Below are 24,911 nucleotides of genomic sequence, written 5' to 3' on the forward strand. Positions count from 1 at the left end.
TAATATTTCATTGTATATATATACCACATCTTCTTTATCCATTCATCAGTCAATGGACATTTGGACTCTTTCCATAATGTGGCTATTGTTGATAGTGCTGCTATAAACACTGGGGTGCATGTGCCCCTTCGAATCTGTCTTTTTGTATCCTGTGGGTAAATACCTAGTAGTGCAGTTGCTGGGTCATAGGGTGGTTCTATTTTTAACTTTTTGAGGAGCCTCCATACTGTTCTCCAGAGTGGCTGCACCAGTTTGCATTCCCACCAACGGTGTTAAGAGGGTTTCCCCTTTCTCTGCATCCTCACCAACATCTGTGGTTTACTGTGTTGTTAATTTTAGCCACACTGACAGGTGTGAGGGGCTATCTCATTGTGGTTTCGATTTGTATTTCCCTGGTGATGAGTGATGTTGAGCATCTTTTCATGCGTCTGTTAGCCATCTGGATGTCTTCTTTGGAAAAATGTCTATTCATGTCTTCTCCCATTTCTTAACTGAATTATTTATTTTTTGGGTGTTGAGTTTGGTAAGTTCTTTATAGATTTTGGATACTAATCCCTTATCAGATATTTACAAGTATCTTCTCCCATTCTGTCGGTTGCCTTTTAGTTTTGTTGACTGTTTCCTTCACTGTAAAGAAGCTTTTTATTTTGATAAGGTCCCAGTAGTCCAGTTTTGCTTTGGTCTCCCTTGCTCTGGAGACGTGCTGAGTAAGAAGTTGTTCCGGCCGAGTTCGGAGGGGTTGGTGCCTGTGTTCCCCTCTAGGATTTTGAGGAGACAGGCCGTTCTATCCCATGGCTCTCATGGGAGCAAACCTCTGTTAAGCATTTATTGCAGGCTGGGTGCTTCCTCCTCATAAAATTCCCATGAGGCAGACACTATCCAGAGTCCAGTTTTAAAAGGGAAGTTAGGTAGGTTGACCTTAGTTACACAGAAGGTTGGCAGCACAATGCCACGGTCTGGCTCCACGGAGGGCTGGTGCCTCCTTCAGTCACTGTTGCCAGTAACTCGATTAAATGAAAATAGTCCCAAGGAGGACGAAGCGTTAGGTGGCATGGATGTGGAGGCAGACGGCTTGGTTCCAGCCTACTTAACTAGTAGCTATGTGTCCTGGGACAAGTGGCTCGTCCTGCAGAATTGCGATAACCGTACTTACTTCCTGTGGTTGGGGGTCGGGGCGTTCTGCAGACTAATAGATGCCAAACACCCTTCACAGAGGCTGGGGCATGACAAGCATCCAGGGAGTGGTAACAGTTGCTGTTATTATCATCAGTTGCTGTTCATCATTTAACACTTAAATGAGGGCTGACTGAAAGGCATCGTGGGACAACAATGAGATGCCCAAATTGGAGAGGAGACCGGAAGCCACGTGCAAACTGGCAGCTTCCCATTTTGTTTACAGCCAGAGCAGCCCCTGCCACTCAACACTGCGGCCCGCGCTCCACCAGCCGACTGAACGTGGAGCAAACAGGGGCAAAAGAGAGGGCACGGCTGGGCTCAGTGTGAAAAGGGTATCCCTTGAGAGCTAGGTCAGTGCAGCCTGCTGGCACCACTGATTCCTATCTATGTGCCCCGCGGGGGCCCTTCCACACCTCCTTTCCTCCTGCCACCCCTTTCGCTCCCACATTTCTGAGCAGGCAGACTAGCCTTGCAGGCTTCCTTTTCTCATGTTTCACTCACTCTTTAATCTCTGCCATGTAGCCTCTGGGCCACAAGTCGGAACCCCCACATATAACTGACCTGATCTCAAAAGGCACAAAGCTGTGCTCGATCTTTCCACACCAACCAGCGAAGAAAAGTGGGTGGCGGATAAAGCAGTGTTGGTGTCCACACGGATACCAAAACTACGTGTCACTCAAGATGAGGACCTCTAGAAGTGTCCAGAGCGACTCGCCATCACTAGGAGAGAAGGTAACACTGTCTCAGCTGCTGAAGGGTGTGCGGCATAAACGTAAATGTTGAGTAATGTCATGAACAGCACGCTCCATTAGCAATGCAACTCTGTATTTTCATTTCGGTGTGTGCGTTTTACCCAAAGTGAAATGAAAATCGGAAAATCCAGAGACAGTAATTACTAAGGTGGAAGTTAAGAGGAGAGTGAGACCAACTGTCGCTGTATGAGAAGGTAAGTGTGTACCATCTGCGTGCGGGACAGTATCTGGCTTGCTGTGAGAGCTGCTTCCTCTTCCGAGGACTCGTCCGTGTCTTCCTGGTTGGTCAGGTTCAGGCTAGGGGTGCTGCTGGAGCACTGGTACTCTTGGAGGGAGGGAGTGTCCCCTTTGTCAATACTGTCCAGTGAGCGCCTGCGGACTCCCCAGTTGAAATTGTCCATACTTTCACCCTGGAAAAGAAAGACATGATCTCTAAGGCCTCAGATACATGTGTATAAATACAGTAAACACGACACACCAGGAAAACATGTACTGAGATGAAAAATACTCAATGCATCATCATAAGCAGAGTTTCAATCAGCCCTTCAATTTCTCGAAACTTTTAAAACATCGTTAAATATTCATATTTAAAGAGATCACAATATTTGGTTGAGCCTGTTTTAACTAAATAATTTTCTTGACCTCCTATATTGTATGACTGGGGACCGACTAAACCTACTATCTAGGCCATTTCTATTCTAATGCCCAAACACAAATGAGACCACGAAGACGACGAATACATCACAGACAACAATACATAAACAATCCACAACACCAGGCTGCAACTTACCTGCAGTTCCTGGTTAGCAAAAAGGAAAACACACAGAATTAGAAAGAACGAAGACAAACATTTAAATATACGCTACACTTTTGGGGGAAAACTCTTTGTGATTTCTCAAACCCAAAGACTGATTCAAGCTCTGGATTAAGCTCTGAGTAGAAAGCCAACATGTGATTCAAATTACTTTTTTATGCAAAATATATTATGAAGAAGTCAGAGACAGACACTGAAAACAACATTTCTGTGATACACTTTGCAAACACAAACTTTAAGAAAATCTTCAAGATTTACATAGATTTAATACTTGATACAATGCAAAACTGACTTAAAGTACCCACATTCAGTTGACAACATACAGGGTCACAATTATTTTCGTCTAGAGAATGGTTCTGGCTAAACCCAGTGGCCATTTTTTACTATGAAATAGTCTAAAATCAAGATCAAAGCCATCAAAACATAACTTTTGGCAAGTTCAAAAGGTCAAGAGGAAATAGGGCAGATTTCAATTTCACCCCACGTATGGATTTATAGAAGTTATGTTTCTGTTATTCTAAGCTGATCCTCCTTTTGCAAGGATATAATTCTTACACTCGCTCTTAAGCCCTGATATGACAAATGACAACGAGTTGGCCAGCAATATAGGATTTATTTGTGCTCCTTTACTCGAGAGGCACTGGCTAGGATAGAGGTTTTCAAATCCTTTTTTTTTTTTTTTTTTTTTTTTAAATAAAGCAAAGCAATACTTATTTCGAATGAAATTTAAAATGGAAGTCAACCGTGCAAAGCTGATGAACTAAACCCAAGCCGCTCTGGCTGCAAAAGGTAACAAGGAGCTCTTTGCCTGCACTCTGGGTACATCCTTGAAGTCTTAGAAACCCTGCAGGTCAAAGTTCGAAAAGCCACCTTCCTACCAGATATTTCAATTATTATTATGTAGCACAGTACATAATAATGGCAACAGCCCTAAATATTTGTTTGGTGAATGAATGACTACACACGGGGAGCTTCCAAGGTTGGCAGGTATTTGGGGGGTATTTCAGAAGTTTAATTAACAGTTTCATTTGTTTTGTAGCAAAGTATTTCCTACCACCATGTTTTAAGCAAGACTATATTTAGGTTTTAAAAAATCTCTACTATTTGAATTGTCTAATGATGAGGCATACATGAACACCACCCACCCAAATCACTATGACTTGAATTAAAGACAAAACTACATTAAGCGTCTTTAATTCAATTTGCCAAAGTTCTGTTCAAAATCCATGTTAATTAGTACCTATGTATTAGGGTGTGGGATAAACTTGGAAGCATTTACAGAGTTCTTAAAAAAAAAAAGAAGATAAAAAAGCAAACAAAATAAATAACTTTACCATTACAAACATGTCAAGAGCCTGCCTGCCTGCCTGCCTTCACAAATTTTAAACTCTCAATTGAAAACAAATAACTGCATTAGAGTTTAGGAGCTGCTCATGCCCTTGTGGTCGGGCAGCAAGGCTCTTCAATCCATCAGACTTTCTTGCCTGATTATTCAAGTCAGTCCTACTTCTTACAACGTGTTTTTGAAATTGGGGATGTGAAATCAATTTTAGAGGATGGTGATCTGCCACTTTGGAAAAAAAAAATGAAAGAGAACAGGAAATATCAGCGTGCATAACAGCATAGGGTGAGGCTGCATATTGCATATTCTTTTTATTTTTTTTCAAGTAATCTCTATACCCAGTGTGGGGCCTGAACTCACAACCCCAAGATCATGAGTCACACGCTCCACTGACTGAGCCAGCAAGGTGCCACAAGGCTGCGTATTCTTGAAACTTTCATTTTAAAGGTATGTGTATCTACTTGGATGTGATATAAAATGTATTAAGTATGGATCACAGTAAAAACAAAAACAAAAAAAAGTTTAAAAGCCACTGCCCTATGAGGCTGAATAATACTTGCTGGGGGCTCCTGTGAACCTATCCATGTGTCTTTGGGAACATGTTCATGCCGAGTACAAAGGCAATTGGTTTGACCCTGAGCCACCATGGTTGTACCCTTCTATATGCAAAGGAGGATGAAGCATGTAGGAGGATCTCCTTAAACTGGTCTCCTGTCCACAACTAATGATGTGACACGGCGCAGGCCATTACATTTCATCCCTCCTCACCTATTAGAGCCAAAGGAAACATCCCTTCAAGAGGGTTAACCAATGCATTTCAGTTATGTGAGCGACTTTAAATTCTTTGGAGAAAGATGTGTCAATGACATGGGATGGATACTGGATGACAAGGCATTTTGGGCTTCTCAAATATAGGTATTTGTATACATTTTAGAATGAACACTTTTGAAACTTATGTGACAAACGTTTTAGATTTAGGAGTTGCAAGTTTAGGGAGATGAGCTACAGGAATAGGTCCCGAAGAGCCTCACAATGTCAGGGCAATCCTGTTCTCTTTGCCACAGTGACTGTTTCAGATATTGGCAAATGATCCAGCTTGACCCACTAATGTAACAGGAAGTGTGCTGAGGACGTTTAGGAGAGCAACTTCTTCACTGTTACAAAAGTGACCTTCATTTGCTTTGAACACTGCTGGATGTGGACATAACCATGTGACAGAGACTTGCAGAGAAGGGCGGAGCCTAGCCAACTGCAGAGAAATGATCAGAGACCTCCCTGAGCCACATCTAAATAAGCTATAACCCTCTGGACTACCTCAGTTTTGTAAGCTCGTAAATCCGCCTTTTGAGTCCGATTTTTCATTTCGAAACCATCTAAACTGACACATACCTATCAATTTAATCTAGACTGAATCAATTTAGAGGAGAGAGCCCCTTGGTGCTACGTGAAATGAGTCATTTGAGGGGGCTGGCTACAGTACGAAGAAGAAAACAGTGAGGATGTCGCAGGTAGAATCTCGGTCATTTGACACAGTAGAGAGTTCTGGAGAGCCAAAGCCCTTGAAATCATGTGAGTTCATTTAATTTAACTTAGTGTTAAGTGTTTGTACTTATACTTTAAAATAGTGTTAGATAAATTTTAATATAATTTTTTACCATTTTGCTGCATATTAATTTGTCTGTCTCATTTGAAACATAAGCATATCCTAAATTAAAGACATAACTTTGGAAGAAACCCATTTTTCACTTTTTATTTCTTGGGGCAAAGAGTAAGAATTAGACGTTCCTCTTCTGTTTCAGACTACTTCTGCTAACTGACCAACCGTACTAGTCACGTTTACTTCCCAATTTAGATTTTTACCTTTAAAAACATTTTTGTTTAATTCGTTTGTTGTTTCAAGTTTTTATTTAATTTCTAGTTAACATATAGTGTGGTATTAGCTTCAGGAGTAGAATTTAGTGATTAGTCACCTATGTGTAACACCCAGTGCTTATCACAAGTGCCCTCCTTAATGCCCATCACCCATCTAGCCCGATTTTACCTTCTTGACCTCACACTGACCTTAATAAGGAAAGATACTATGGTCAAACACTTAATTCTCATATACTTGCAACTGTAAGCTATAAATATACGGACTGCCCACATCCTTACCTCTGCATCTTCCAATTCAACGTCTAAAAAGTCAAAATCCTTAAAAACGCCAAATTGTTGTTCACTGCTGTTGTCTTCCACGGCCACTTCTTCCTCTTGAATCATGTCTTCTGTTGCAGAAATTAGGCTGGTCTGTTGGTCACCAACTTCCAAATCCTCGTTAGAAGAAAATACAACCTAAGGCCCAGCCAAAAAAAAAAAAAAAAAAAAAAGGCCACCCGTCAGCATCGTCACTCTGCCCATGAGACACTGGTGCTCGAAGAGCCACCGCAGGCTTCATCTGTCAAAGAATTCAGAGCTTCAATCTGGTTTCCATGCTAAAGTCTAACTGGTTGAATACTTAATTAATGTAACTTCCAAGTACCATGGAGACCATATCTTTTTCATTCTTAGTTAATGCCATGAAATGAGGGAAGTTAGAAAAGGCAAGCAAGGAGACAGAATGATTTCCATTTTTTTTAATGGAGTAGTAACAGGATTTTTACAGCCTTTATGCATGCGATCATGATTACTCACGGATGGATTCTTTGGAAGGCCAGATTCTGGACCACAGAGAGAAAGCACATTCATTAGCTTTTCTCTTGTTCTTCGCTAAGGGGGGAAAAATGCAAATGTTAGGATTACTGATAAATAAGACAAATTCTCAAGCTGTCATACATGCAACAAAATTGATTCTTCTGTAGATGTTCAGTTTTGATTTTTTTTTTTTTAATGTACCTGTGATAACTGTGGCCTTTTCCAGCTAACAGGAACCAAGGCATTAGAATTAGAACCAGAAGAAGTAGAAGAAGTACTCCTAGTAACTGCAATAACTTTGGGTTTCCCATTTCTTCCAGCTGCACTATGCTGATCGCCATACTTATTTCCAATGATTGGTGTCTGCAGAGAAACAAAAAGGACAGTGTTCGACTGGGATATTTCACCATAAAGGGATTAGTAGTGGATCTGTAAGGACTTTTTTTTTTTCTTTTTACAAATAACCAAAAAAAAAAAAAAAAGAGCAAAGGAAGATAACAGCATAAAGTAGATGTTACAAAAATCAAATGGAATGATGTCTTTTAAAAAATTAATTTATTTTTTAAAGTTTGTTTGTTTATTTAAGTTATCTCTATACCCAGTGTGGGGTTTGAACTCACGGCCCCAAAATCATGAGTTGCCTGCTTTGGGCGCCTGGGTGGTTCAGGTGGTTAAGCATCCGACTTCGGCTCAGGTCATGATGTCACAGTTTGTGAGTTTGAGCCCTGCATTGGGCTCTGTGCTGACCGCTCAGAGCTTAGAGCCTGCTTCAGATTCTGTGTCTCCCTCTCTCGCTGCCCCTCCTCTGCTCACACTGTCTCTCTCAAAAATAAATAAACATAAAAAAAAAATTAAAGAGTTGCATACTTCCACTGAGCCAGTCAGGCACCACATGATGTCTTTTTTTTTTTTTTAATCAGGAGACTTCACTTCACTGAAAATGACTCCCTGAGAAGATGAGACAATCAGACAGCTCATTCCTATTTTATTATTATCTTCTTAAGTTTATTTATTTATTTATTTTTTAAGTTTTACTTATCTGTTTAGAGAGAGAAAGCACAGGCAGGGAGGAGCAGAGAGGGGAGACAGAATCCTAAGCAGGCTCAGCGCCAACAGCACAGAACCCAACGTGGGGCTTGAACTCACAAACTGAGAAATCATGACCTGAGCTGAGATCAAGAGTCGGACGCTTAACTGACTGCACCACCCAGGTGTTTCTTAAGTTTATCTCTTTAGAGAGAGAGCATGAGTGGGGTAGGGGCAGAGAGAGAGGGAGGGAGAATTCCAAGTAGGCCGCATGCTGTCAGCACAGAGACTGATGCGGGGCTTGAACTCATGAACTGTGAGATCATGGCCTGAGCCAAGATCAAGAGTCAGATATTTAACCAACTGAACCGCCCAGGTGCCCCTACTTACTCCTATTTTAAATAGGGATCTGCTTTCTTTAAAAAAAAAAAAAACACCATCTTCATGCCCCTCTTCAGGAAAGTAGCAACTTGGAATAAAATCTGGCACACCTTAGGTTGCTGGGTAATAGGGGATGTTTGTTTCCTTTGCCTTCCTGTGGCTGCCTAGCACATACATTTCAGTCTCTTCTGAATAGACTGTGTGCTCTTCTCATTGCCATGCTGAAGTTGTCCTCTCCCCTGACCTAGGCCAGAGGCACTGATGTGCGATAGGTTTCTTTAGTCATCAACTGTGACCTTCTCACCAGCAGGGAAAACTACATCCACGGACTCGGTCGTGGTGAATGATTTGGCCATAAGAGTGTGGCTGTCAACATGGTGACAAAAGACAAGAGGACTCTTCGAGACACTGAGACCTTCTACAACACCTCCATTGAGGAGATGCCCCTCAGTGTTGCTGACCTTATCTGAGGGGCTGTCCTGCGACCTAACCCTACCCAAGGTTCAGTCTTTAGGGTGCCGAAGAGCAGCAGGAAAGGGGAGGGAAGGGAGCCTAAGGATGGACTTCTCATTTTTCCCCCTTTGACTAAATGTCACTTTTTGAGGCAAAAAAAAAAAAAAAAAAAAAAAAAAAACAGAAACAAAAACAAAAATCCACCACCTTCATATCCCCCACCATGATTATGAAATATATCCTCTTTGAAAGCTCAGAAAATATTAAAGTGATTTAAAACAAAAAACAAAAAACCACCTGTCATCTTACCACTCAGATTTAATCTATTACCATTTTGGTGTTCTTTTCTATGCATACTGTTCTATGTGCTTCAGTAATGTGCTTTTGCAAATATTCAAGCTGGATAACAACTCCAAAGAGGAAGGGATCTATGCAGCTTCTCCCTACAAATCTGATGTGTAACATTTCCAAGTTTGTTTCGGTAAAAATTCTATGCTCATCCACAATTCATCTGTATTTATTCTGGCTTTGTGAAGCATCTTGAATTTACATCTGAAAATCGTATTCAAGCTCATTTGCATGTCACATGGTTCCTTTATGACGTGGTTCCTGCTGCTCTCCCTAACCTCAACGTCTATCACACCCACCCTCACTTTACACTCCAGCAAACCTGAACTTGCTATTGTGTTCCAAACACACCTTGCCTTTAGGGACCTGTGTTTTGGCACATGCTGCCCCCCCCACCCCCGCCTTTGAATGGAATATTCACCAACCAAACCCATGGTCATCTTTTAATGGGGACTCCAGACCTCCAAGGAGGCCTTCTCTGACGCCACACATCTGGGTAATTATACTTGGACATTTGCCATGTGTTGGTGATTTGTTTACGTGGCTGTCTTCCCTAGTGCACGTGAGTCCCCTAGACCTTGTGCGATTCATCTCTGCTCCTCTACTCCAATGCCTATACACAGCAGGTACTTAGTAATCTTTGAAGCAACAAATTGAAATTAAGTATATCAAGTGTTTTTGAGAATTCTTATCACTGCTTTAGACAAGATAATTAAGTTACAATTTCTGACTCAGAAGACACAGGAAAGCCCGGTTTCTTTATCAGATTCCTATGATATGTGCTTCAGGACAGAAATTCTGATATTAACTAAAAAATTAGCAACAAACATAGTTTCTATCTAAAAAACACAACCCATAAAGATTTGGATAAATTCTAACACCAAGACTGAACAGCAAAACATTTTTTAAATCTATATGATTCTAATCAATAATATTAAAGAAATTAGGTCTTCCATTTTTATCTTTCTCAACTTCCCTGCAATTGTTGTTCAGTTAACTTCCTTCTCGAAAAATTCCTTCTTTGGCTTCTAAAAGACCACTTTAATGGCTCCAAGGCCAGTAAGAATGGGCTAAGGTGCTGGAAAAAAACCAAAACTGGGGGTTTCCACCAAGAGCCAAACATTTTTATGTGAGATTTGTGTTAATATGTGACATAGTCAAGGGCCCAGGTTCCCTTCTGCACTGGTGGACCCTGCCTCTCTCTCCCTTTAAAATATTGGGCTTTTCAGGTCTTAGTTTATTTTAGCCTTATTTTTCCTTTCACAATTTTAACTGCCCACTTATAAAACATTGAAGACCTTACATTGTTACTTCCACCCCAGTTTTCTTCTAAAACATAAACTCTAATTGCCTCCTAGGCAGCTCCACTGGAAGGTTCTAGTTCAGAGTTAGTATATCCAAGGCTGATCTCCTCACTCTTCCCTTCCTGCCAAGATCTGTTCTCCTTGCCTTCTCCTTCTCTCTCAAAGGTACCAACATTCAGCCAGTTGTCGAAGCAATATCCTTGATGCCTCTTCCTCACTCAGTACTTCCTCTCCTTCCCATCAAGATGTTTATGACTTCCTTAGTCATTCTGAAAACCATCCCTTCCCTTTTCATTTTCTCTGCAACTGCCTAGAGACATGCCAACATGACCTTTTAATTATTCTAACAGATTCCTTATTGACTTCCCTCCTCTCCACCTGGTCTATTTTTCCATCCTGGTCTGTTTTTTCCATCCTGTTGCCAGAGTAAACTTCCCCAAATGCAAATCCTACAATTTCCACTCCAGTTAAAAATCCTTTAAGAGTTCCCACTGCTTCAAGATAAAACCATCCTGTTATGATGCATGCAAGATCCCTAATGACCTTGCCTCTTCCTCTGCCTTCGGCTTCATCTACCATCATACTCTACACTTGCATTCTCTATAGTCTGTGCTCAAGATATGGTACAAATTGGAAATTTCCAGAATACCATGCTTTCTCACACTACGAGGCTTCATTCACACATGCTGCTTTTTCCTGCATTAATCTCCTGTTCCCAAGCTTCCATATACACTTGCCTAGGATTACTTTATCTTTCAACACCACATCAGGTTAGAGGTACACGCTGTATCTTCCTACAGTACTTTTAACTTACTTCCAGCTAAAGCACTTATCACAATGTTTATTTACCCACTGACCCAAGAGATTGTATGCTTCCCAAGGACAGGCCTTTTTACCACCCCCACCCCAATTTCAAAGCACCTATCACAACGTCTCCTACTGAGTATGTGCTTAATCAATGCTTGTCGGATGAGTGAGTAAATGAGCAAATGAAAGTTTCAAATAGAGCACCTTACCTCAGATATATCAAAATGAAAATCTAAGGTCTTCCCAGGCAACTCCTTGGAGACATTATTAAAAATCTTGGTGAAGGATATTTCAGGAGAACCTAGATCTCCTCCATAGGTCTTGGGGATATCGTTGGGCACAACGAGACTTGCAGAGCGAGAGACCACCAGTTTTAATATGTTAAGGGCTTCCTTCCAGTAAGGACTCTGTTTTCAAAAAAATAATGCACATATAAAAATTATAAACATATATTTAAGAACCAAAATTTAGTGTACACTGTAGACAATGAAAATATCGTTTCTGCAAAAACTTCTGTAAATCATTCGCTTTTACTTTCAGGTCCTTAACAGAGGATCTGAGTTACAAAAGTTAAGAAAATTATTATTTCTACTGTCAGATTTATGAGACATCATATGCATTACAACGCTACCAATTCAGAATTGGTATTGCATTTCTCCTAATCGGTGCTTCACAAATACTAATTTAATTTAGGAAGTCTAATAGAGTAATCTGGCAGTAGGTTAAACAAAGGGGTTGTATGTACGTGAACTTTCTAGATAAATGAAGTTTATGCTTTCAGACTCTAAACTTTAAATAAGTCTTTTTTGAAGTCTTGGAAGCAAATAATTTTTAATGCCTACTTTCTTTTTCAGACACAAAAATATTTAAAAAACTAAAAAGAATTTAGATTTTTTCTCGATGACCCAAGCCCAAATCTGAAGGGTAGGATCGGAATGATTCCTAATTTTGATTAATCATTACATCTAAACTGATGTTCTCAGGAGTTACTGAGTTGTATAGGGTGAGTTTTTTCCCCCTACACATATGGTGGCTATGTTCTTTGAGTTATTTTTCTGCTTTCAGTTTTTCTGTATTTCGACCAACATAATTTAAAATGATTTACATGGCAGATGTACCTGTAAATATTAAAGAACTAATGTTTATCCTGTTAATGGTGATAATGTTAATATGGTTATATTATTTTAAAAGTCCTTATCTTTTAGAGAAACTTAAAAATTATGTATGAATAAAATGGTATGATGTCTGGGATTTGCTTCAACATAATCCGGAGGGGTAATAGGAGTGAGGAGAATAGAAATGAAACAGAATAATGAGTTGATTGTTGATGGGTACAAAAGGAAGCATTCATTACATAGTCTATTTTTTATATTTATTTGAAATTTTCTACAGTAAAAAGGTTTTTAAAAAGCTAAAAAAAAGATTACTTGTAGAGAAGAAAAATCAATTTCTAATAAAGAATTTACAGTATTTTTCTGCCATCTGTTGAAAAGCATACACGTCAAAAAAACTTTTTTTCTGATTTATGGTAACATAATCACATCTCAACCTTGTGCTATACATATTGTTTCACAGCTGACCATTCTGTCAACGACCAAAAGGAAGTGAAAAATCTTTGGCAGAACTGAGTTATCCAATATGTTTAATAACCTCTTGATATGAAGACACCTAAAGCACAAAATATTTAATAAATATAAAAATGTCCACATAGATTGTGACATTTTAAGTACATCATTTTTTTTTTAACGTTTTATTTATTTTTGAGACAGAGAGAGACAGAGCATGAACGGGGGAGGGGCAGAGAGAGAGGGAGACACAGAATCGGAAGCAGGCTCCAGGCTCTGAGCCATCAGCCCAGAGCCCGACGCGGGGCTCGAACGCACGGACCGCGAGATCGTGACCTGAGCCGAAGTCGGCCGCTTAACCGACTGAACCACCCAGGCGCCCCAAGTACATCATTTTTTAAAAGTAGTTTATATTTAACAAAGTTATGACTAAGTAGACATCATCATTTTTTTCTGACAGAAATAATTAGAAGCTCTCGGCATTGCAAAAAGCTAAAACTTTTTCAGAGATGTTTCTATAAAGTATATTGGTAGTTGTGCCTAAAATACAAAAGATTATCAGGAGGAGCTCCATTCTGTGAAATGTTTAATGTCTGAATAAAGCAGATGTCACTTAACCATGATGACCCGTCAGCTAAATATGACTTCGGTTCACACAAGAGTCGAAAATAAATTTGGGCCAACATTTTGAAATTAGGAGATTTTACAGAAAAACCCACATTTCCAGTTTCTCTTTAAAAGTTAGAAGTTCTGGCTGCCCTGGATTCTGTATTCCAACATGGCGGCCAGGAGGGGAAGCTAAGTTGTGCTGTTCCTTTTAGATGGGGAGTGTGCCTTCACTTAGTCAGAAATCTATGCCCTCATATGGTTACTTGCTTGCCCAGTGGACACGTGAGCTTGTGGTTCTGAATATAAAATAATGCATCTGCATTTTTTTAAATTAGTAATTCAATGTGGTGTGTGTCTCTATGGGAGACCCAGCAAATACTTGATGAGTTAACTTCTTATACCTTAAGAAGAAAAGAAAAATGTGCTTTAGAAAAAAATACATACAATTGTTATTTGGTGAAGCCTCTCATTCAGAGAGAAGATAGAGAAAATAAACAGGGTCACCAAAGAATTTTAACGTTATTTGCATTCACTGATCTTCAAGGGAATATAAAAGGAATCTGGATTACTGAACGGAATAATGGAAACCAATAGCATTTTATTACTTTCAGATATGGGCTAAGACACAAATTCATCACTAACCAAGTATTTCCATTTGTAAGTTTTGCTTTCTTGAATGCAAATATAACTGGGGTAGAAACAAAAATCTTAATCTGTTAAGGCTCTTAAAGAGTTTGCTCTCTTTGGTAAGTTGTATCCACAACACTGCTCTGCTCAGCAAGACCTTTCTTAACAGATAATTCAAAGGTGAAATTCAGTACAGACCAGACTGACTTACCATCATTTACGTGGTTTAAACCAAGTCTGATTTCCTACTTTCTAAATATCTGGGCTCCTTCTATCAGACACAGAAAATACCTCTAAAATACAGACTCTACCAAGAGCTCTTCTGTTTCTAAAAGTAGTACCTGTTCAGTAATAGAATCTGGTTAGTAGCAGGTACAGAAGAGTCACAAGTATACTGTCCGGAGGTGATGACAGCTGCCACTCATGTACATTCTTTCCAGCCACTACTGACATGTGTATTCAGAGATGTAATGATTAATCAAAATCGGAAATCACACCAATCCTGCCATTCAGAGTTTGCTTTTTGTCACTTACATGAAGAACATTTTTTCCATGTCATAAGTATTCCTGGAAACATGACTTAGGGACTAACTACTTCCCTATTCTTGGACCTTTCAAGTGTTTTTTTTTTTTTTTTTTTTTTTTTTTTTTTTTTTTTTTTTATGATCATAGGATTGTTTTACAAGGAATTCTATACATAAATTTTGTGGTCACTCACCTGTACATATTTACCAATAATCTTTATGATCTCCAGATTGAACTGCTTGACCGGGGCAGCAGAGAGGTCAATATGGCTCAAAAGACTATAGATGATCTGTAGTAATGACTGCTGCATGCTGGACAATCCTTTCTCTAACAGCTAAAAGTAATATAAAGAGTATAATTTCATGAGGTTAAGGAAAATTCAGTATTTATATTTATGACGCTGAAAAACAGAACAGATTTAATCCATGATTTTATGGTTAGATGATCAGAAATCCAGAGACTAATAAATAACAAAGGTAAAAGACAATGTCTATTACCATCACTTGTCCTCGGTTCAGAAAGGATCAATAGATAATTATTTTTATCTTAATCTTAGTGTTTTCTTTCATTTCCCGAGCTAATTTGAGTTAAACACCACTTATTCTAGGTTAAGAAAAAAACCATCATACCACCATCACCAAAGAATAACTATCCCCAAACTATTCACAACAGCCACTTGTTAACTATGTGATCTTAGACAAGTTTCTCAACCTCTGAGCCATGATTTTTTTTTAAATAATAATCACACTGTCTATATTGTTTGCAGGACGATTAAATATATGTGGTTCTAAATATACACAACTAGTTTCAGTACTGTTGTTAGGAATAATTTCAGAATTAACAATAATAATAAAACAGTTCACATCGTCAGTTCACTTTTTTTTTTAAGATTTTTAATTTTTTTAAAGTAATCTCTATACCCAACGTGGGCCTCGAACTCACAAACCCGAGATCAAGAGTTGTGTGCTCCACATACTGAGCCAGCCAGGCACCGCTCTCTGCCATCATCAGCTCTCTTAAATGTTAAGGTTGATGGGAGCAAACCTATCAAACCAACACCTTAAAAATGCACACCAGTCCGAAACTGGTTTTTATGATAGTCCTAAAGCATTCTGTGATAGTCAACATCAGGGATATAGCTAAGTTAAACAGTGTTTTGAGCCATATTTAAAATACCTATTGAGTTATGAATAATTTTTTAAGTTTATACAGTGTTTTAGGTTTAATTTTTAGAGGTCGGTTTTTAAAAAGGAAGGTATCACTTTATTATAAGCTGACAAAAATTTTTAGTGAGTAGGAATTTCTTCCTTTTGAGATTCTTTGTGGATTATCTACTCAATAATTTATTTTTTAGGCATGAAGTTACTTTCTCAACAACCAAATATTAACTTTTTCAAAAAAATGTTCATTTCTTTTGAGAGACAGAGTGCATGCGAGCAGGGGTATAGAAAGTGAGGGAGAGAGAGAATCCCAGGGAGGCTCCATGCTTAGCCTGGAGTCAAATGTAGGCCTTGATCTCGTGACTGGGAGATCACGACCTGAGCCGGTATCAAGAGTTGGCTGCTCAACCAACTGAGCCACCCAGGCACCCTGATATTAACTTTTTATGATATTGTAGGGCTAGTGTTTTTGTAATTCCATCTTTAGCCACTCAAATCATATCTTAGATCAGGGAGCAAACATATTATCAAAATAAGAACTTACCCAGCAAAAATGCCTTTGCACGCCATTTTATTCTAGAAAGGATTTCACAGTCAAGAACTAATTTGTCACAAACAAAAAATTATAACCATTCTCTAGGATCAAGACCACTGAAAACCCATTTCTTAGTTGAAATAAAGGTGTAGTTTACATTATTTTGAGTTTTATGTCACTTAAGGACAGTGAATATGAAAATATATTTAAATGTTAATATATTTACTTAATATTTTAAATAAAAGGTAAAGTTTATCTTATTTTGAGTTGATATCACTTGAGGACAGTGAATGAGAAAATAAACACTGAAAATGAAAATTAAAAAAAAAAAAACCCTTTATACTTGAAAGTATGCTTTATACTTTCTTTATACTGGAAAGGAATTACCCATATTTTACTTTTAAAAAATGTTATCTGTATTCACTTTCAAACACAATTTAAAGATTAATTAGTATCAGTACTGCTTCTAGAAATAAATCTACGTGAAAATTTTGCCACAGTTAAAAAAATTACTTTTTTTTTTTTTTGATAAATTTACCTCTGCAAGATAAGTCACAAGATTAAATGTAGTATCTGAGAAGGAATCATGCAGATATCTACATACTACGTTGATCCAGTTAGAACAGTCTCTGGAATATGTGTGTGTACTATACAAACTCATCATGTGAGCCAGATTGACCAGCGCTGGGCATTTCTCTTCTGCACACACCTAAAAAACAAAGAAAATAGTGTCATTCACCCCAAATAAAGGCAATTTAAGGTTTAAACTTGATTTTATACTAAATGTATTTATTGAAAAATTTAGAGGTAGGTGTTGAAGCTTTAATGCATTTTATTTTAATCCAGTAGAAAAGTTAAATAAGAGAGGACAAGAAAAGAGGAAAAAAAGCACAAGGTATTCCTGAGGCTCTGTAAAGCTGCCTTTGGTAAAACCCCTACATAGTTTTGTAAATGCTACATATCATTTTAGAACTGTTTTGGAAAATCCCTGCATGGTTCAGTGCACAATAACGGAACAGGCAGTCTCCACTGAGGAGTTTGCAGCCAGGTTGGGACCAGCCCCAGACCTTCCCTTCCCTGTGCCCCCCTCCCCACCCCTTCAGGGGAGCAGTCAACTGCAGAGCCGCTCACATGTGTGACATATTCAAAAGACTCTACTGGAGCTCTGATAGAGCTAAGTCCTGCACCTGCAGTGAATGACAGACAACCTGTAGGATAGACCCCAAACTGCTCTTCAGGAAATAAGCTCCTAAGGTCCTTGGCCAGTAATTTAATGTCACTTCAAAATGTATTGACCTCCTAGAATTTGTTTGATACAACATTATGGAAACCGAATCAATAAATGCTTGTGGGGGATGCCTGGGTGGCTTAGTCGGTTGAATGTCCAACTTCGGCTCAGGACGTTCATGGGATCGAGCCCAATATCAGACTTTGTGTTGACAACGTGGAGCCTGTTTGGGATTTTCTGTCTCTCCCTCTCTCTGCCCCTCCCCTGCTCATGCTTGCTCTGTCTCTCTCTCAAAAATAAATACTAAAAAAAAAAATGTTTGGGAGGATCTTACTGATCACATGTACCTTGTTTGCTTGTTCCCTGAGTTACTGGTGAGGATGTTCCTTAGTCTGCTCCGGGGGGCACCTGAATAATGCAGAACTGGGGAAAGGGCCACACTACTCTTTCATTCCCACCTATCACAGAGCTGTCCCTGAAATATCGTCTACTTTTCCGTTTTTCGTTTTCCTCATTTATTCTACCATCTAATTGATGTTTTGTTATGTATTTTCACAAACCTAGAACATTTATTTATTTAAAATTTTTTTTAATGTTTATTTATTTTTGAGAGAGACAGAGTGCGAGCAGGGGACGAGCAGAGAGAGGGAGACACAGAACCCGAAGCAGGCTCCAGGCTCTGAGCTGTCAGCACAGAACCTGACACAGGGCTCAAACCCATGAACTGGGAGATCATGACCTGAGCTGAAATCGGAGGCTCAACTGACTGAGCCACCCAGGCACCCCAAACCTAGAGCATTTATTAAAGAAAATATGGTTGACCCTTCAACAACACGGGATTTAACTGTGTGGGTCCACTTATACGTGGATTCTTTTCGATAAGTATAGTACAGTACTGTAAACCTATTTTCTCTTCCTTGTGATTTTCTTAGTAACATTTTCTTTGCTCTAGCTTACTTTATTGTAAGAATACAGTATACATATAGTATACAAAATAAGTGTTAATTGACCTGTTTGTGTTATTGGTAGGGCTTACAGTCAACAGTAGGGTATTAGTAATTATGTTTTGGGGGAGTAAAAAGTCATATGTGATTTTCAACTGTGCAGGGGGGGGGTTGGTGCCCATAACCCCTGTGTTGTTCAAGGTCAACTGTAGAAAATTACCTTTTAAAATACATATATTTTTCAACTTTCAGATGAATATAACTATTACTTTGATTCATCATGAGGACATTATCATTGGATAGACCTGAAATATGAAGATATGTAAGGCTGTGAAGACCATTAAAAGTAACTTAAAAGCTGCTTAATAAAATTATTTAAAGTAGTTACTAATGTATTGCCCTTTTACCTATAAAACATACACTAGGAAGAAAATAAATTTACGTTTCTCATTTGTATTTCAAAATATAATTAATCATGCTATTTTTTTAAAATCACATAATTTTATCATTTCACAATTTGTTATTTTTTAGGAATAATTTTTATATTTTAAAATAAGTTTTTTTTGATTTTTTTTAGAAAAAGAGAATGTGAGCCGGGGAGAGGGGCAGAGGGAGAGACAGAGAATCATAAGCAGGGCTCCATCCCACGACCCAGGGATCATGCATGACCTGAGCCAAAATCAGGAGCTGGACGCTGAACTGACTCAGCTGCCCAGGTGCCCCATTAAAGTAATTTCTGTAAAGCAAAATTTTAAAATGTATATCTTCCTGAAAAATTCTTCTAGGATTCTTATGTTCTTAAAAAAACAGGCTTTTAAAGCATGATCTTTTTATTTGTTTAATCTCTACATGCAATGGGGGGCCTGAACTCAAGACCCCAAGACAAAGAGTTGCATTAAAGCATGATTTTTAAAAACCTTTAATTGAAAAGGAAGAAAATTCCTAGGAATGTATGCTGTGTAATTTTAAAGAAAATGGCTAAATGTGGATTTAATTTTGGAAATTTTGAATTACCAGGTTAAAATATGACTTCAAAAGACTGTCTTATAAGCAAACATTTTTAGCAAACTATTTTTTGCCATAATGAATAGCTTAAAAGGACAATATTTGTCCTAAGTGTTGCCTCGCTTTGAAATCCTGTGCTCTCCAAGGGCACAAACAGAACTAGGGATATTTGCATAATGAGGAAGCACATAATGGCAGAAAATTGCTCTCAACAGTTTAAGTGAGAGAATAATTAAGGAATCCATTTAATTCACATCCTGCAGGTTGCTGAAAGCAGAGGGAAGGAACCTTTGTGTGCTGCTCAACAGGAAGAAAACAGACTTAACGACAACTTATGACGCACACAAAGCCATGTTTGATTTCTTAGAAACAAAAAGGTATCTGGGACTTTCCTGTGCTTTGCCCTGGTCAAGACGGCAGAGGCCTGACCCTCTGAGGGGTGCCCACATCCTTCGGGCTGGGCTGGGCTGAGTTCTTCTCTTATGCCAGCATTCAGCAGGAAGTTCTCAGACAGGAAGTGTCACCTGCCATTCTAAATGCTCCTACTCTACTTCCCTGATGATAGGATTCATGCTTTTTATTTTTTGAAATCCCAAAGTAAGCCAATATACTTTTTTTCCCCTTTATATGTTCTTTCTTATCTCTCGTGAAAAAAAAATACATCTTTACAACATTTTTCTAATGATGTATCATTAGAATACTAAAAGGAAAGGTATTTTAATAAATTATTTTGTCCCACTTTCAGACCTCATTAATGCAAATATGTGTTGTTGGGTGTTTAGGGCAATCCTTTTCAACATTAAGATGTTTCCACTAACTATAATAATGGCTCTTTTTGGGGCGCCTGGGTGGCGCAGTCGGTTAAGCGTCCGACTTCAGCCAGGTCACGATCTCGTGGTCCGGGAGTTCGAGCCCCGCGTCGGGCTCTGGGCTGATGGCTCAGAGCCTGGAGCCTGCTTCCGATTCTGTGTCTCCCTCTCTCTCTGCCCCTCCCCCGTTCATGCTCTGTCTCTCTCTGTCCCAAAAAAATAAATAAACGTTGAAAAAAAAATTTAAAAAAAATGGCTCTTTTTTTTTTAAAATACATGCTTTTAAAATGATTATGTTAAAAATCTCTCCCTATCTAATTTAGAAATTTACTGAGGGATGGATTCAACAGCATATTTTATTACATATGATCTTGCCACTTATTAAATATTATCTATCAAGATAACACAAGGTTTCTAGTTTTGTGACTCTTAATGTGATTCATTGGGCTGGGATAACCCCGGGAGAAATCTGCACTTACCAGTCATGGGATCTGGGCACTGGAGAAGTGGGTGTTTTACTTGGCTTTCCGCATGCTTGCTCTTTCCCCTTACTGCTGTGTTACTTTTGTTAAATAACCCTCAGCTTTTTTTTTTTTTAATTTTTTTTTTCAATGTTTATTTATTTTTGGGACAGAGAGAGACAGAGCATGAATGGGGAAGGGGCAGAGAGAGAGGGAGACACAGAATCGGAAACAGGCTCCAGGCTCTGAGCCATCAGCCCAGAGCCTGACGCGGGGCTCGAACTCACGGACCGCGAGATCGTGACCTGGCTGAAGTCGGACGCTCAACCGACTGCGCCACCCAGGCGCCCCAACCCTCAGCTTTTAAAGGGCTGCTTATAGAAAAAGCTCTTCCAGAGAATTTTACTTGCTTATTCCCTTCTGTTGAAGATTTCTCTGCTTTTCCTCCCCCTGCTTTAGCTAGGTTATCTTATACTGCTATCTTATACTCCTCTCCCCCAGTTCACTTAATTTCCTGCTGTATGTACAGGACTTGTAAATTTATAGAACTCCTTCTTATAACTGTCTATATTTTCAGTTGTTAAAGCCTTTTTTCCTAAGACTCATTAACTGACAAAAAAAGAAGAAAGAAAGAAAGAAAGAAAGAAAGAAAGAAAGAAAGAAAGAAGAAAGAAAAGAAAGAAAATTAAGAATTAAGTTTAAGCAGAAGGCAAGTTATTTGGGTTATTTTTCTTGAGAGGAAATTATTTTTAAAAATCATCTTTTTTAAAAGTATGATCAAGAGCTCTAACACTTTCGAGCAAATGTTAACAGATGACTTAAAAATAGCTACGTTCCTGTTTCAGAAACAATGGGAGGGAAAGAGCCAAATAAGGAAGGGGAAAGGATGAAGCCAGCAAAGAGAGACGAAGAGAATGTTTAAAGAAAAAAAAGGCAAAAATAAAAGAAGAGAGAACTTTCGGAGCCACAAAATGTGTTTTGCCCTCTTTTTCTCAGGGCCTTTGCACGTGCAATTTCTCATGCCTGGAAAACTTCTACCCTCGGCCCTGTCGTTCCTTGTTTCTCATCCAGGGATCTTAGTTTGGTTATTCCTATTCAGCCTGCAGTGTCGGCTTTGAGAGGATTTCCTCTAGGCGGACTGTTGCTTTCTGTGCCCCGAGAGTACTGTCCTTTCACTGCACTTATCAGACAGACTCTATGGCCACTGTCTACTATTATACCCTTAGTGTAAGGCCCACAGGGGCAAGTACTCTGTCTACTTTGATTATCACTGCATTTCTGGCACCTAACCCAGTGCTCAGCAAATATCTGGTGGTGAACAAAGGAATGAATTGGAAACTGATAGAGAAGCAGAAGACAAAAGTAGGGAAAGGGAACCGAAAAAGACTCAGACTCAGCGGAGCTTTACTCTAAACAAATAATTTTATTCACTGTGATTTGAACAGTGGTAGCTTACATCATGACTGCAAAACTCCTTTATATGGAGGAAAAGAATAAAAAGATGTGAAATTCACAGCGGAAGTGACGGTAAAAGATTTTTAAGAGATTCCCCCCTTTAAGATAAACTCCAGAGAAATTTCCCGCTAGCGTTTATCTTTCAGCGTAACATTTGCTTACCTTTGCTATTCGACTAGCTGTTTCTTTGCAAAACTGAGTTGGGCTGTCAAAATGCTGGATTAAGTGAGGCAATAAGCAAAGGATGTTAAGAGGAAAGCCTATCAAAAAAAAAGCAAACAATAACCAATTTTTATTGCACATTATTTAAAAAATTCAAGGTATTTTTTTTTAATGGTTCACGGAAACCATTTTCTTTTTATTTCCTGGAGTGCCTGATCTTCTAAATGCTTTCTTTCTTTTTTTTTTTGCTTTTACCAAAGAATTTAAGCTATCTCACATATTAAAAACAACAACAACAACAACAACAATAACAACAACAGCAGCAGCAGCAACCCATGATTGTTTGTGGAAAAGCAGAAATTAGAGTTCAAAACAAATGATTAGTTTATATTTCACTACACTAGAAAGCAGAGAGCTGGTGCAATTCTGTTAACATCACCTGACAACTGGGAAGGATCCACCAACGTGTGCTTGGAGACGGCGATGAGTTTACTGAGGAGGTGCACGGTCATCTCTTGTGTAGATACTGAGGTAAAACCCTTAAGGAAGAGCTGCTGAAGGCCTGGGAAGTTACTCCATTTCAATTTGCTTTGTACATTTTCAATCTTCTCTCGACTCTCTGATTTATCCAAAGGCAAATGGATAAGCAGTTTGTTGAGAAGCCTGAGAGCCAGGAGGTATTCATATTCGTAATCCGATTCTAATAGCGATGCTGCTATCCAAAAAATGGTGGCCATCAAGTTGGCAGGCTCAGTAGGGGACTGCACGTCATACATGCCTTTCTCTCGCAGGGAGGAAAGGCTTCTAGTCCTTGCTAAACTATTGCTATGGTTTATCCGTCCATCCATTATGTCCAGTGTGTTACTCCTCCGCCGGTCACCTCTTCGGTCACCAATTAAACTTAATCTCAAAGAGTTACTTCTTGCATTACTGTTATATCCCAAATAACTGCTGCTGTTAATGGGACTTGTGCTTAGATTGAGTTGTCCAGTGCTTTTCCTGTTAGCTGCATACTTGTTTCCCATTAGAGGATCATGGTATGAGGTTCTTTACAAAAAAAATAAAAAAAAAGAAAGGAAAATAAATGCATGTACAATCGCTTCTTTGGCTACATTATTTACTCTCAAAGACACTGAAAAAAAACAGTAACTGTTACCAGGACAAATTATGTTTCAGTATCTGACTTCGCCTCATCAAATTTCAGCCCTTTCCTCCACATTAAAGCAAAATGTACAACAGTCTCTTTCCTACTGTGGCCAACTGTTTCCTGTGAGTTGGACGGCGTTTGATTTGAAGTGAAAATTCTGCTACCGTTATCACTGACCACCTTCAGCTCTGGGATTTAGTGAACATTACATCCAAAGCAGACCTCATTTGTCTTCTCCCCAAACTTGATGGTCCCCATATCCTTATTTCTGTTAATGCACACTCTTTACCTGCCACCCCCCCTGCCCCCAAATCAAGCTCAAAAATGTATGTTTGATTTCTCCTCCCTCACATCCAATTATCACAGATTTAAAAATAATGACAGAATGCTTCCTGTATGTGCCAGGAGTATGGAAAAGCTAGGAATACTGAAGTCTGCTGGGGGAGATGGATAAGTAAAACTTCACTGCTTGTTACTTGCTTTATTCAAATATGAAGAAAACACCATGGGAACCCCCAAAATGGAGTAAGTAGCGCTGCCCTCGGGGAGTTAGAAACATCCGAGATGGGTCTTGAAGGATAAATCGATTCAGGAGGTGCAAGGAAGAGAAAGCTGGAGGAGAGGAGCAATTTGTGGAAGGTGTGAGTCAGGAGGGGGCGGCCTGCTGTGGGGCAAGGGGATGTCGAGCGCAGTGGGAACGGAGCCGGGCAGTGAGGCTGAAGCCGAGTCACACAGCAGAAGGACCCCTGCGGCAGCAGAAGGACCCCTGACCGGGCCATTACAAGAACACCACCGCCACACAGAGCGCTGGGACTTTTCGCATGGGCTCCCTGTCCGAGGCTCCTTTTCCCACTGCTGGTCCATCGGAATGTTTTGGTATCATTCCCACCAGCAATATTAGGATAACTTAACGTTATGGTTAGGCGTATTCAGCTATGGCAGTTCTGTATACGAATCTACAGTTCGCCTGGATGCAATTCTTACTGAGAAAGGGCAGAAAGAAGATCGTAATGCTTCATGGTTTCGGCCAAAGTGTCAATCGCAGACTCCAATGTGAGCAGGAGTTCAATCACAAACCCCTAGGAGAAAAGGCAGGTCTTAATTCATTCCGCTTTGGAAAAAAAGGAAATTAGAATGGACTTCCCGAGGAGATTTAAAATTAGAACAAACTCAACATTAACATTACAAAATGATTAAACTCTTGAGCAACATGATCTTGCTGATTGATGAAAACTCCTCAAACTAATGGTTATAATGGCACCACGATCCACCCAAAATTGCTTAGGCCAAAAATCTACGAGTCATTTTTGTTTCTTTCTCTCACGTCTAAGTTAAGTCCGTTGGCAAGTCTTGAAAATACTACTTTAAAATATATCTGAAATCTGATAACCCCCCTCCACACTTCCATAGCTTCCCTTCAGCTAAACTACCACCATTTCAGCGTGGACTTTTACAACGGCCTCTTAAATGACTCCTATTGCCCTCCTGAGGACTCTACCTAGCCTCCAGAGTGAATTTTTTAAATAGCAAACTATATCCATCACCCTCCTCTCAAGGCCTGTGAGTACTGTTCGCCATCACTTACAAGTAAAATGTCACCTCTCCCTAG

The 24,911-nt window shown here is 39.3% G+C and overlaps 1 protein-coding gene, 1 long non-coding RNA gene and 1 other non-coding gene across 6 annotated transcripts in view; 2 read left to right on the top strand and 1 right to left on the bottom strand.

The window, feature by feature from the left end:
* Positions 1-24,911, bottom strand: part of FRYL (FRY like transcription coactivator) — a 303,326-nt gene that overhangs the window by 28,314 nt on the left and 250,101 nt on the right. For all 4 annotated transcript variants that reach the window (XM_047091763.1, XM_047091761.1, XM_047091762.1 and 1 more), the window contains 10 exons: positions 24,287-24,381; positions 22,595-23,202; positions 22,156-22,253; positions 16,630-16,800; positions 14,590-14,730; positions 11,280-11,477; positions 6,953-7,114; positions 6,752-6,826; positions 6,236-6,412; positions 2,135-2,338 (listed from right to left, as the gene is read on the bottom strand). In XM_047091763.1, the coding sequence (XP_046947719.1) occupies positions 2,135-2,338; positions 6,236-6,412; positions 6,752-6,826; positions 6,953-7,114; positions 11,280-11,477; positions 14,590-14,730; positions 16,630-16,800; positions 22,156-22,253; positions 22,595-23,202; positions 24,287-24,381 (1,929 nt within the window). The remainder of the gene's footprint in view (positions 1-2,134; positions 2,339-6,235; positions 6,413-6,751; positions 6,827-6,952; positions 7,115-11,279; positions 11,478-14,589; positions 14,731-16,629; positions 16,801-22,155; positions 22,254-22,594; positions 23,203-24,286; positions 24,382-24,911) is intronic.
* Positions 4,420-8,760, top strand: LOC124520716 (uncharacterized). Its single transcript, XR_006964383.1, has 4 exons — positions 4,420-4,531; positions 5,491-5,653; positions 7,072-7,182; positions 8,466-8,760. It is a non-coding gene; the product is annotated as an uncharacterized LOC124520716 (long non-coding RNA).
* LOC124521465 (small nucleolar RNA SNORA67) lies at positions 8,218-8,331 on the top strand. The gene has a single exon (XR_006964546.1). It is a non-coding gene; the product is annotated as a small nucleolar RNA SNORA67 (small nucleolar RNA).

Source organism: Lynx rufus, unplaced genomic scaffold (genome assembly GCF_022079265.1).
Source record: "Lynx rufus isolate CCGP_SWC_20201006 ecotype Redwood Valley unplaced genomic scaffold, mLynRuf1.p SCAF_3, whole genome shotgun sequence".
Classification (NCBI taxonomy): domain Eukaryota; kingdom Metazoa; phylum Chordata; class Mammalia; order Carnivora; family Felidae; genus Lynx; species Lynx rufus.